Consider the following 14,717-nt stretch of genomic DNA (forward strand, 5'->3'; position numbering starts at 1 on the left):
CATATTTGTTTACCAACTGGGAGGAATTTTCAGCTTTTTCTTCAAATAATTTTTTCTACCCCGTCTTCTCTTGGATTTTTATTATGTAAATGTTAGACGTTTTTTGTCCCATAAGAATGATCTTTTCATGTAAATCTTGTCATTTCACCTTCCTGCTTAAAGCCTTCCAGTGGCTTCTCATTGCAAATAGAATACAATCCACACCCTTCACCATGTTGCTTAAGGCCTTAGAATCTGCCTTTGACTGTCCCTCTAACCACGTTTCCTACATCTTTTCGCTTTATTCAAGATTTCTACCACAGGGGGGTTTTTTATTTCTCTGGAACATACTGGTTATCTGTGCCTTTACACTTGATGTTTCCTTTACCTTGAGTTCTCTTTCCCCAGATTTCTGTATGGGTGACTTCCAGGAGTATCAGCAAAATTTATTTCTTCAAAGAGGCTTTCTCTGACTGCACCCACTAAAAGCTACTGCATCCTGTCAACAGACACACTTTAGACCCTTATTTCTTTTAATAGTTTTATTATAATTCACATGCCATAAAATTCATTCACTTAAAATATACAATTCAAAGGTTATTAGTATATTCACAGACATGAATAACTATCACTATAATTGGTTTTACACATACCTATCTTATTCATGCTATTTCCTAGAATCAAGGACAAAGTCTGATATATAGTACATGCTCAATATTTTTTTTCTGAATAGATGACTTCATTGTTTCTAAGATAATTCAGGCATTAGCCTTCAATAAAATATTAGGGAAGTTTTTTGACTGCCATCAGCTCTTAGAAGTATTCTTTTATCTGAGCTGTTATTTTGAGACCTCTGAAATAGCTTAACCCATATTTTAAGAATTACTGCAGGAAGTTATCCAAACACAAATCTTTTGATATGATGAATGCAAGTCGTATACACATTTCCTTAAAAGAGAAGAGTCGTCTTTTACTGACCTGACAGTTAGTTGCAAGGGAGCAAAAAGCCGTTCAGAAGTACTGCTTTTCTGTTTTCAAAAGTACTCTGACATTGTTATTTGTTTGAGTCTTTGATGTAGATATAGAATCACTGGTACTTGTTTTAGTTACTAATTATGGTAATAGTGAGTTATTCATAAGATTCTGGGCATCCTCTTTCCTTGTGTACCTTTGATGAGGAGTGTCAGTTCTGAGCTTGGTTAATCTGTGTTGCCCCCTCTTCTTTATATAGGCTTTGATGCGGCCTGGAAGAATTGACAGAATCATCTATGTGCCTTTACCAGATGCAGCAACAAGAAGGGAAATACTTAACCTGCAGTTTCACTCTATGCCAATCAATAACGAGGTTGATCTGAATGAACTCGTCCTCCAAACAGATACGTATTCAGGAGCAGAGGTAAGACAATTACCCTCAAAATACCTTGGTGAAAGGAAAGCAGTGGTTTGGGGTCATTAGCAAAGAACATTGCTTGATGCCAGCTGTTTTAAATAACTCCATATTAAGAAATCTTAAAACAGGAAATACACTACAGGACAGATAGTCACTAAAATTAAATTACGTTTTATCTAGCCTACGCATTTCGTTTGCTTTTACCTGGCTTATTTATATCTCAAAATGTGGTCTTCAGAGAGTTTGCATAATATAGTGGAGTGATCACTGGACTAGAAGTAGAAGATTCTTTGGGGGCTTCTTGATACAGCAACTTCCAACCAATTACACACTTTTCTGAACTTTGATTCCTTTACCTAGCAAATGGAAATAGTGTACAACTTTCGCTACTGTGTTCTCATAAAGATCATAAAAATGAGATTAAGATATCATGAACATACTCCGAAATACAAAAGACTTGATTTTCTTATCTTTTAAGCTTTTGGAAAATTATCTCAATCTACAAAGATTCTGTGATAAAAACCATAAAAGGGACAGCCAGCCTGCTCTTAACTGTGATAAAAACCATAAAAGGGACAGCCAGCTTGCTCTTAATAGTAAAAATACAGTTTAAACACGAACAGCAACACCTCTGTGAAAATATGAAAATTTTAAGTATGGCATATTTAAGTAAGAGATATTTTTCTCTCCTTAGCAGCTCTTTACTTAGGCTGTTTTTGTTTACAGAATAAAATTCCACTAAAATACTTGTGCAACTTTTCTACATGTGTTCAACACAGAAATCTCTTCTGAATACCACTGATACAGGTTTGTACTAGAAAATTAATACTCTCATAAATATGAAGTTGCAGATTCTTTTCATTCTAAATTATCCAACAGACTGGGACTCCACTTTCTGTTTTACTTGCAGTTATTTTTATCTGTCTTCTATAAAAACCAAAGAGACTAATACATAATAAACCATATGATAATCAAAGTCTTGTAGATAAATTTGCATGTGGAATTGGATTTAGTTTATCATGCAGTCATAGCTAATAGCAACAACCAAAAAAAAATCCCAGATCTACTAATTATTTCTGCAACTGTGAACTATGTATATTTGATTTTCCCCCTTTAAATGTTTAATTTCCACTGGGGTGGAAAATTCTTGTAGAAAGCTTGAGAAGCAGTTAAAGTGCCTTTACGTTTAAAGTCCTGTCTAAAACAATAATTGTTATGAGCATCTCTTTGGCATGACCATCCATTAAGTTAAAATGAACATATAGTTCCTGCTAGCTGACTACTGTAGCATTTCTAAAATTTCGTTTTTGATGTAAGAGCAACGGCTGGCATCCTGTATATGGTACGTCAGTTTACAGGAAACAGCCAGGAGAAGAAACCGTAAATCTTTCACTTGAGTGAAGTGGAAGAGCAGTTAGCAAAGTATTAATATGCCTTTCTCACTTTGAAGTAATTCATGATAGTAACACAGAAGTGCAAAACAAAAATCAAAGCCAGTGAGGTTCTGTCTGGCTGAGAAGTAAAAACTCATTTGGTGCCAGGAATTACTGTACCAGCTTGCTAATTCTTATGTAGTATATGCCTTATTCAGCCTAAAATATAAGCACATTCATTTCTGATTAACTTTTGTATCAGATCTTCTAAAAATAGTCGTAGAGAAAGTAGCAGACATTTCTGTCCCTCGCTTTACATTTTTGTGTCCCATAATGCTTGGATGAGGGAAGGGTATTCCACTGTGGTCCTAATTATAATTAGTGTATGACCACAATTTTATAGACACTTATTCCAGATATATATCTTTGTAGTTCTGCATTTTCAATTTGGACAAGACAGATTAGTTACACAGTTTTTGTTTTGAGAGGAGGGTTTGGTCTCAATATTTAGGTAATTCACACAGGTGCCCTATTGTTTGAAAAGAAATACTGACTTTTTTAAAGTCTTAAAATTGATCAATAGGAAATTTTAGATAGATTAAACTTAGCTTCACATAAAATATAAGATCTCATCTTTTTTTCTTCTCTGTATCAGAATGAAAATGGCAAGACAATGTTTGAAAGCTAGAATTAGTTTTGATGGGTTTTTAAATAGTAAAAACAAAGTCAAAGTTTTCACTTCCATCATGTGACTCCTACAGACTCACTGCTTTATCACTGATGTCACTAATTTATTTCTTCCCCCAGCAAGGCCATATCCTTCAGCACAAAGCCTACTACATAGAATATACTTAACAAAGACTTAATAAACTGAAAAAATTATATTTAGGAAAAACAAGACTTTCCCTCCTCATTTGTCATATAGGAAACTTCTTATAGCAATGCGTCCTGCTATGGGCACAACCTCTTTTTCAGGGTTGAAGTGTCTCTGTGGCCGCTTTTGGTATAAAAATGAAACTGCCGACTCAGTTAATTATTGTCTTCTCAGTAAAGTAGTATATTCAGTATTCAGTATATTCAGTATTATATAAAATTAATTTTATTTGGCTGTACAATATCAGCTATTTAACAAAAATTTGTCTGGGTGAGCCAGAAATGAGGAAATTACTGGCTCTCTGTTTTTTTGGAAACAATGTTTACTTTAACTGTGGTGAGTATTTTATTTATCTTTTTAATTAAAAAGTTGTAGAGGATAATTTGGATGGAGATGATATCGGCACTTATTAAGCAACTGGGATAAGAGGGGTTACTTTTTCAAAAGAAATTTTTGTCACCTGGTGCTTTTGTTTCATGAAAGCTTACAGACACCCAGAGATTGAAATAGCTCCTTATACTGAGTTACTTCATTTTTCCTCCTTGGAAAGGGTCTACAGGGAATTAGCATATATTTTTTAATCCTAAGGAGAGTCCCAAGGGGAAGTTTGTCTCCCGCTGAAAGGAGAAGGTGGTCCCTAGGGAGCATCTTCTGCAGAGAGGCTGAAGCAGGCAGCATCCATCAGCCGCCCCTGCAGCCCGCTATTCCCCCGTGGCCAGAGCCTCATTGTCTTTGATTTCTTGGCTGTAGCTTCCACTTAATGGAAAAACATGTTGCCATTTAAAAGCAGATGGGAATTCAGCTCAGGAGGAAATAAGAAGTCTTTTTTGGTTATGGCTATTGTTTTCTTTTGCTTTGATTTTTGTTTTTTAAGTTATTTGTAGCAGATTCCACTTCATGTATTTCTGCTATGTCAAATTATCCTAGTTCCTTTTGGAAAACTTTTACCACTGGCAGGAAATCAGCAATCATAAATATATGTATATGAAGCCATAACTGGGCCCATTACTCATGTGCCATGTGCTTGAAGACAGAGGTGATGAATAAGATACATAATTTCCTCAGTATAAGAATTTGCTGAAACAGGCTGACAATTAATATCAGTAAAATTTATATTAACTATTTGTATTTGGATGTTATTCTCGTTTTCATGATTATCTCGTTAAATTGACAAAACATCTAAGAGCCAGGTATCAGCTATACATTTATGAGTAATATAGGCAATCATAGCATTTATTTCACATATCAAGATTTGAGAATTCAGCTTTCAAGAGAGGCAATTAAGTAGGAGAAAAAACAATTTTAATAATACAGTTGAATTGTAGCTCATTTCTTCAGAGTTGCTTCAGACAAGTTATTTAATATTTAACTTCTTTGAATCTTAGTTTCCTCATCTGTGAAATGCCTGCATGACAAACTGTTTTGAGGGTTGAGTGAGATAATAAATGTAAAAGCAACAAGGCCTGACACATAATGAGTGCTTCATAAATGTTATTTCCCTTCATTTTATCCTCCTCATATCAGTTCAGTGTTTATATTTACCACTGCAGTATTGAATGATGCTGCCATAAGACAGTTTTGCATGGTCTCAATAACCAGATAATTTATCTGAAAGCTGTTAATAAATAATAATTGAGTTTGCCTCTTACACTTTTCTCCAACTGTAGAAATCTACTTAATATAGTGACCCTTTTTAGAGTCATCTTATGAATCTAGCTCTAGCAATTTGTTAGAGTTAAATTCATTTCACATTAATTTTTCAAAAAGCTTTAACTTCATGTAAATTTAGTCTTATCTTTGTTTTACTAAAGCGATGTGTCTTGCCCTGAATTCTGTTTTGTAGTCTAAGTCTGGGCCCTTCTGAGTCTAATAAAAGCTCAAAATCTTCATGTCAGCTTGACATTAAAAAAATCACCTTTCAGTGTGCCTCATTAATTCAAAAAGGGTTCTATGCACTGTGCTTGAGCTATTATAGGTAATAAAGTTGTTGTTCAGTCGCTCAGTCGTGTCCAACTCTTTGTGACCCCATGGACTGCAGCACACAAGGCTTCCCTGTCCATCACCAACTCCTGGAGCCTCCTCAAATTCGTGTCTATCATGTCGATGATGGCATCCAACCATCTCGACTTCTGTTGTTCCCTTCCCCTCCTGCCTACTTTATTGTCTTGCTGACTATTATTCTTTTAACATACTTTCTCTTTTCTCCTACCCAGTGAAAACAGAAGGAGCAATTATAATCATGTAGGATATCTGTACTTTTCCTCCATGAATCCTTTTGTGACTATTTTCCCTAATCTAAAAATCAAGATCAATGTACTGGAACCTGGCATAGATTGACTCTTTATATGACCAGCCTAGCAACACATCTGAGACAGGACTCAAGATCCTCAGGCAGGACAGGACACGTTTTGGCTCCCTGTGCAGTGCTGGTAGAGAGTGATTAGCAGCAGTGTTCACATCTCTAAGTGCAGCAAGCACCACGGGACTTAGCAACCTCCTGTAGATACACCCACAATCTGCCTGTCCTGCCTAATCAGAAACTGCCCTGTGAAATCGTGCTGTTGTGACCATTTGGTCTACTGCTCTTATTTGAGATCTTTGTTCTCTCCACTCTTTATTGTGCGTTTACCCTAAAATTCTATATCTATACCCCAGAGTTTCAAAGTACTCTTTGCTCACACAGCCTATTGAAATCACTGCTTTGTCATAAAACCATCGTGACAAACCCACCCAAAAATGGCTTCTCCTTTTGAACGCGTTTACTCTGATTTTTGTTTCATTTGTTTGGCTCTTAGGATATTTTCCCTTCTGGTTATTTTAATAAGGGCAGCCACCTCATGTCCTGCCAGACAAATACAAGATTGTCTATGGCAGAAACTAGGTTCTGTACTTCTTGGACTCCCAGCACAGCAACCATGTGTCCACTGCATCAGTGAACTCTATGGCGGATGGATGATTTGTGTGTTGATTCTGAGTAATCCTAATGAACAAAAATACCAATTTTAACATTCACTAAAGTGACACTTGTAGTTTTAAACTTTTTTTGATACTGATTTATCTGAAGTCCCATAACAAACAAATGTGACAGACCCAGAACCAGAAATCAGATTCTTAAACTTGTCCTGAAAGGCTCTTCCTACCTCTGAGTCAACAGAAGTATCTTTGAAAAAGTTCCATAGTCCCTTTGACATCTCTGATCTTTGATAAAGGTTTGCCTACTCTTGTGGACAGTGGGTATGAAACATCTTGACACTTTTTTTATATGTACTTTTCTTACAGTTATTGTCTTTAGCTACCCGGATGTCATCTTCACAAAAATTATAAGCTACTTAAAGTTAGGAACTATGTTTTTCTTTATTTACTTACAGTATTTCCCCAGGTATTGTGAATAAGATCTTCAGTTTAGAGAGAAAGACATATAAACAACTAAGTGCTATGTAATGTGTTTGTATGTGTGCTGAGTTGTGTCTAACTCTTTATAACTCCATGGACTGTAACCCACCAGATTCCTCTGTCCACGGGATTTTCCAGGCAAGAATACTAGAGTGGGTTGCTGTTTCTTTCTCCAATACAATGTGTTTATGTGATATGATATAGTCATGTGCAGAATACTGTGGGAAAAAGAAGAAGTTGTAACTCTGCACTAAGTAGGATTGAAGGAGGGGATAGCTGATCTGAGTCTTAATAGATGAAAAGCAGTCCCCAAGTATAGGAGGACTGGAAAGGGGAGTGTCCCTAGCATACAGAAAGGTAGAAATGTATAAAAGTACATAGTGTGTTCTACATTCTGTTAAAGGTTGAAATATGAATAGAAAAAGAGTCTGAGAGTAGAAGTGGCAGGTAATAAACCAGGGGAAATGAGTCAGACAAGTGTAAAGGACCTTGGACATCACATCAGGTAGCCAAAGTATTGGTGTTTCAGCATCAGTTCTGCCAATGAATATTCAGGGTTGATTTCCTTTAAGATTGACTGCTTTGATCTCCTTGTTGTCCAAGGGACTCTCAAAAGTCTTCTCCAGCACCTCAACTCAAAAGCATCGATTCTTAGATTCTCTGCCCTCTTTATGGTCCAGCTCTCACATCCATACATGACTACTAGAAAAACCATAGCTTTGACTATATGGACCTTTGTAGGCAAAGTAATGTCTCTGCTTTTGAATACACTATATAGGTTTGTCATTGCTTTTCTTCCAAGGAGCAAGCATCTTTTAGTTTCATGGCAGCAGTCACCATCCACAGTGATTTTGGAGCCCAAGAAAAGAAAGTCTGTCACTGTGGACAGTGGACAGTCTGTCACAATGGAAACATTGTTTCCCCATCTACTTGCCATAAAGTGATGGGACTGGATGCCATGATCTTAATTTTTTAATGAGTTTTAAGCTGGCTTTTTCACTCTTCTCTTTCACCCTCATCAAGAGGCTCTTTAATTCCTCTTCACTTTCTGCCATAAGGGTGGTTTCATCTGCATATCTAAGGTTGTTGGTATTTCTCCTGGCAATCTTGATTCCAGCTTGTAACTCATCCAGCCTGGCATTTTGCATGATGTGCTCTGCGTATAAGTTAAATAAACAGAGTGACAATAAACAGCCTTGTCATATTCCTTTCTCAATTTTGGACCAATCAGTAGCTACCGTGTTTAAATGAATCACGATAAAATCTTCCAATGCAAAAACCAGATATACTGAAAGCATGTATTAATTAGGCTATGACTTTTAAGCCAGTCCTCTACCCCCTCTCTCTTACTGTTTGGTAAAAACCAAGACCTAGACTTCAGTCCTTTCTTGACCACTTACTACAGTATTAATTTGGCCAAATCAACTGATAACTATCATCTCTAGAACTAATTTCTCGTATTTTAATAAAAGAGTAGAGATATGGTCTTCATGATCCTTCCTACTGCTAATAATGTGTACCTATACCTGTCATAGATTAGAGTAGTCCTATAAGGAATTCCTTAGAGATTGTACCTCCAGGGACGTATAACAGTTATGTTTTCCTTACAATGCTGCTAGAAACCTGGAATCTTGGGATTGTGGTCACTGTCTCTAAATACTTGCTTCTATGGCCTAGAGACCCTAACCATGGCACAAGAAGAATAGGAACCTTGAAAGACTCTGACAGTTCCTAGAATTTGGATTTTAATAAAAATTCACCTGGGAACCCTGGAAGTCCAGTGGTGAAGACTCCATGCTTTCACTGCCAAGGGCCCTGGTTCAATCTGTGGTCTGGGAATGAAGATTACACAAGGTGTGTCGTGTGCCCACCCCCCCACCCTGCCAAAAAAATCTCCTTAGCAAACTTGAACAATTTTCCACTGAATGGAAATGAAAGTTTTAATTGCTCAGAGATTCCCATGCCCAGTGATTTTTTTTCCTTGATACCTTTGGTTTTCCTGCTTTCTTAAGAACAGCTTGTCAAGTTCAGTATCTATGATTCTGGAGGCATTAGAATAAAAACTCTTATAAAATGAAAATATACATCAGCCTGCTTTTTGCCTAAACTCTTTATTAGGAAAGTAAGTAAAAGCTACAAAGTTATAATGTTCATTTTAACTTACAGTTTTAAAAATGTACAGTGTATGGAAATGTAACATTCTCTATATTTCCAAACGTGAACTTCTGCTTAAATTGGCAATAAATTCAGCTTACCTGAAGGCTATTTTAGATAGGGTGTTTATACCAAAGCAAACCATCCTCCAGAACACCTTGTGCTGCCATACCTGTATTACTGACTCCTTGCCAGTTGTTTAAAACTGCTGTCAGATTACAAGAAGCATTAGTCAGAAAGGAAATGAATGTTGACTGAGAGGCTGGCTGGCAACAGACTTAATAGAGCATGTTATTACTGAAAGTATAAAGTACTGAAGCCCATTTATAAAAAGAAGTGGTGTTATCAAAGCAACAAGTTCATCAAGACCTACCTGATAATCTAGTCCTCAAGCCTGGTATCCAGGCGAAGTATCTATGAAGAATTACTCCAGCCAATAGTAATGGCATTTTAACAGTCTACATTGTTTTTCCTCTTCCAGATTTTCAGTCTCTCTATTGATCCATGCTGGTCCCCCCAGAATTTTTGTATAAACATTGAATCTGTGCTTCTTCATCTTCGAAAGAGTGATAAATTTGGGGGTTTTACCAACTTGGAAGGAGCTCAAGATTTTTTTTTAAAAATGTGTAGAGCATGCTTTACTTCTGTGGTATGGATCCTGGTAGAGTTGGATATTTTTGATTATTTGAGGTGAAGTAGGCTCAGTCCAGTAGGTCATGTATGTAGGTCATGTATGGATGTGAGAGTTGGACTGTGAAGAAGGCTGAGCACCGAATAATTGATGCTTTTGAACTGTGGTGTTGGAGAAGACTCTTGAGAGTCCCCTGGACTGCAAGGAGATCCAACCAGTCCATTCTGAAGGAGATCAGCCCTGGGATTTCTTTGGAAGGAATGATGTTAAAGCTGAAACTCCAGTACTTTGGCCACCTCATGCGAAGAATTGACTCATTGGAAAAGACTCTGATGCTGGGAGGGATTGGGGGCAGGAGGAGAAGGGGATGACAGAGGATGAGATGGCTGGATGGCATCACTGACTTGCTGGACGTGAGTCTGAGTGAACTCTGGGAGTTGGTGATGGACAGGGAGGCCTGGCATGCTGCGATTCATGGGGTCGCAAAGAGTCGGACATGACTGAGGGACTGATCTGATCTGAGGCTCAATCCAGTTCAGTTCAGTTGCTCAGTTGTGTCCAACTCTTTGCAACCCCATGAATCTCAGCATGCCAGGCCTCCCTATCCATCACCAACTCCCGGAGTTCACTCAAACTCACGTGCAGCGAGTCAGTGATGCCATCCAGCCATCTCATCCTCTGTCATCCCCTTCTCCTCCTGCCCCCAATCCCTCCCAGCGTCAGTCTTTTCCAGTGTGTCAACTCTTCGCATCAGGTGGCCAAAGTATTGGAGTTTCAGCTTTAGAAGTAGGCTAATTTCTAATAATAATTTAATTGATCTACATATGAAAATCACTGCAGATGGTGATTGCAGCCATGAAATTAAAAGATGCTTACTCCTTGGAAGGAAAGTTATGAGCCTTACTCCTTGGAAGGAATGTTATGAGCAACCTAGATAGCATATTCAAAAGCAGAGACATTACTTTGCCAACAAAGGTCCATCCAGTCAAGGCTATGGTTTTTCCAGTGGTCATGTATGGATGTGAGAGTTGGACTGTGAAGAAGGCTGAGTGCCGAAGAATTGATGCTTTTGAAGTGTGGTGTTGGAGAAGACTCTTGAGAGTCCCTTGGACTTCAAGGAGATCCAACCAGTCCATTCTAAAGGAGATCGGTCCTGGGTGTTCTTTGGAAGGAATGATGCTAAAGCTGAAACTCCAGTACTTTGGCCACCTCATGCGAAGAGTTGACTCATTGAAAAAGACTCTGATGCTGGGAGGGATTGGGGGCAGGAGGAGAAGGGGACGACAGATGATGAGATGGCTGGATGGCATCACCGACTTGATGGACATGAGTTTGAGTGAACTCAGGGAGTTGGTGATGGACAGGGAGGCCTGGTGTGCCACGATTCATGGGGTCACAAAGAGTTGGACATGACTGAGCGACTGAACTGAACTGAACTGATATATGAAAAGTATGCCACCAATGTAAGTGAAGACTTTTTCTTCTTTTAAGAACAATTTGGGGACTTCCCTGGTGGTCCAGTGGCTAAGACTCCACACTCCCAATGCAGGGGGCCCGGGTTTAATTCCTGGTCAGGGAAGTAGATCCCACATGCCAGAACTGAGTGTTCACTTTCCTCAACTGAAAGAACTCACTTGATGCAATGAAGACCTGGTGTAGCCAAATAAACAAAAAAAAAAATTGTTTACAGAAAAAAATAATTTGTACCATGTGAAACTGCATTATAGTTAACAGATAGATTAATGAGAGAGATCTGTTGTCCAGAATAGATGAAATGATTTATACAGTAAATACATAAGTGTATTTATCCTCATACATTTAGCAGGTGCTCAATAAATCATTTTTGTTGTATATTTGTATAAATCAGCAAAATCAATTTCATTGCTCTCTAATATAAAGAACTTACAATTTGTTTAATATTTCCATATTTTACTGCCTTAGATTTTATGAATACTCATGAGTATTTTATGTATATGCCATGTTTTTAGTTATAATGGTATGTTCTTTAAATTCAAACTGTAATTCATAGTTACGTGCAGAATTTATTTTGGCTGATTTAGATTTAAACATCTGAAATCCCTATTTTTATTTGTTCCTTTTTTAAACACGTATACTTTTTTTTTTTTTTACTTTCAAGTACGTAAAAGTATTTGTAAGTATTTCCTTACAAACTGTCTACATAATATCCCTATTTCAGTATATTAAAGTAATACTTGGTTCCTTGGGTACAATGTAATTTTTTAATATGTTTTTATTAATTGAAAAGAAAACAGTGGTACATCTAGCATTTCTACTAGAATAATTGTTTAGGAAATACACATACCGAATTACTATGCCCTTTCAATTTTAGCTTAGAGTTGAACCTGAGTGTTTAGGTAAGGCTCAGAAATGTAACGCGAAGGACAAAAATACTTCCTATTTGTCATCTGGTGTTAGATGGTGACACAGAGATGTTCTTATTCTTCATCCTCAAATGACAGTGATTCTGAGTTCTCAAAGGTGTCATTCTATTAAAATATTACCAAAACTGTAAAATAGTTCAGAGTTACAATTCAGTCATTGAATTGTTTTTAAATATAACCTCTCCTGTGTTTTAGAAATTTAAAAACTGAATCTAACCTTGCCTTAGGCTTGAAAGAAAAGTACAAAGAATTAAGATTTGCATCTCTCTTTTGTTTTGTCTGTTTTTAACCTCCAAATACTATTTCTGGTGGTCTTTAATAACAGCTAGCTCTCTTTTTGCTTAAAATCTGGAAAATGGGTTTTGCTTTTATATTTGTGGGAAAGTTTCCCTGTTCATTTAGAAGGAAAAATTAAGATACAATACACATACCAATTTCATCATTGTAGAAGTTCCAAATCATAAATTAGCCATTTTCTCTTTTTTTCAGAATTACCCAAAAAGATGGAAAATCACTTAAATTGCTTTTGGCATTTGGAAAAGACCTTCTTTCCGTGATAGCAAAAGTAGTCCTTTAGCATATTTTTATTCACTTCAAAAGAACCCTTAAGGAATGGTTTTATATTTAAATGCAAGAATTATATTTGTTTGCCTAGCATTAACTTCTTCCCAGAATTCTTAAAAATACAAAAGGTCAAACACTGAACAATAGTAGTCCCCAGCATTTCTTTTTTCATTTCTTCTCTGTATCATAAATCTGGGTCAGAACTGGAGATTTGGGGGAGATGAATCCAGAAGTGTCAATTAGAAGTGAACTTTCTTATTATATAATTGAATTGGTCATATGAGTGAGTGAGTGAGTGAAGTCGCTCAGTCGTGTCTGACTCTTTGTGACCCCGTGGACTGTAACCTACCAGGCTACCCCGTCCACGGGATTCTCCAGGCAAGCATACTGGAGTGGGTTGCCATTTCCGTCTCCAGGGGATCTTCCCGACCCTGGGATCAAACCCAGGTCTCTCACATTGGAGGCAGATGCTTTAACCTCTGAGCCACCATAATGAGCGTAAAGTATGTATACATGCACAAGTTCACGGACACTGGGCTACCATTTCATCCATGGCTTCTTTCAAACTTAATAAAAGACATTTATGCTATAAAATTAATATTGTGCTCCTGCTATAAACAGCACACCAAAATTTGTTGCCATGTCTAGTTTCCTGATTTTTGAACCTGTAGGGATAGTTTCATGAGTAAATTATATCCTTGGTGCTTTTAAATTACATATTTAAAAATATATTTATTTATAAAATTTTAGAACATTTATTTTGTAAAGCAAGTTACATTGATATTTTCATTCACTTTGCACTTGTATCTAAAACTAGAAATTAGTCACTGAGTTTTAGGAATATAATAAAATAACTCAAATGTATAAGACTTGGTCCATATTATACAACATAATAAATTATGTAAAAATTGAAACACATCAAAGTCCTGCTGTAACATGATCTAGCTTATTATAAAATCCAGTTTAATGTGGGGATGACTTGGATCCTACCCCAAGTGGTTTATTTTCAATTACTACCCTAAAACCTCATCATAATAATTTTTATAATAATATCTTATAGCATAAAGTAGTATATAGCTGTGTTCTGTATTGTTTTGAACTTTTGTTTTTGCTACTCCAGTAGTGATATAGCCTGAGGACCTCCTGAATTCTTTTTTGATAACCAATACTTTAGATGATTAAGATGTGATTCACTTTGAAAGTCATATAATAGGCAAAATATAAAATATTAAAGAGAGTATTTCTCCCATTTTATGTGCTTCAGAGAGAGAACTACAGGCTGATAAAAGAGAGGCAGAGATCTTAGTGCCTAATAAGTTTGAAGTTTTCTTTTCTGTTTTTCATGATCATAATTGCTTATAATTTTTTAAAGAGTGGCTATGAACCAAAATCTGTCCCTGAAAAATTCATATGTTGAAGCTCTAACCCCCAATGTGATAATATTTGGAGATAAAGTATATAAGGAAAGGAGGGAACTAGGATTAAATAAAGTGATGGTTTGGGTCTAATAAAGCCTCCTGGTGTACAGAGGAAAGGTCATACATGACCTAGGTTACTATGATACTTTTGGATGTCTGCAAGATAGGAAGGGAGCCTTCACCAAAAATTAACCCTGATGACACTCAATCTTAGATTTCCAGCTGTGAGAAAATAAATTTCTAGCGCTTCGGCCATCAACTCTGTGGTATTTTCTATGGCAGCCCAAGCAGACTAACACAGAGTCCATTACACCTCACATTATTAAAGAACAGGTCATGTTATATTTTTTATTTCTTTTTTTCTGACTAATAAAGATTATTTCTGTTAGTTAATAGTCATTAATTTCATCCTGAATTATCTTTGAGAATTGGGTTGGTATAGGCAGTTCCTAGTTTAAACAAAATTTACTCTGAGTTGCCTCTTAAGGATTTCTTTCTCAAAGCAATGCTTCCATTGGTGAAGTTTCCAAGCTAGTTCC

General features: G+C 36.7%; 1 protein-coding gene across 7 annotated transcripts in view; it reads left to right on the forward strand.

Moving 5' to 3' along the window:
- SPATA5 (spermatogenesis associated 5) overlaps nt 1-14,717 on the forward strand; it is a 350,490-nt gene that overhangs the window by 272,383 nt on the left and 63,390 nt on the right. For 6 of the 7 annotated variants that reach the window (XM_044930400.2, XM_006078935.4, XM_006078937.4 and 3 more), the window contains one exon: nt 1,211-1,375. In XM_044930400.2, the coding sequence (XP_044786335.2) occupies nt 1,211-1,375 (165 nt within the window). Of the gene's footprint in view, nt 1-1,210; nt 1,376-2,095; nt 2,177-14,717 lie in introns of those variants that run through there. The other variant, XM_025268023.3, reaches the window with a different exon arrangement.

The sequence above is a fragment of the Bubalus bubalis genome, chromosome 17, assembly GCF_019923935.1.
Source record: "Bubalus bubalis isolate 160015118507 breed Murrah chromosome 17, NDDB_SH_1, whole genome shotgun sequence".
Lineage (NCBI taxonomy): Eukaryota > Metazoa > Chordata > Mammalia > Artiodactyla > Bovidae > Bubalus > Bubalus bubalis.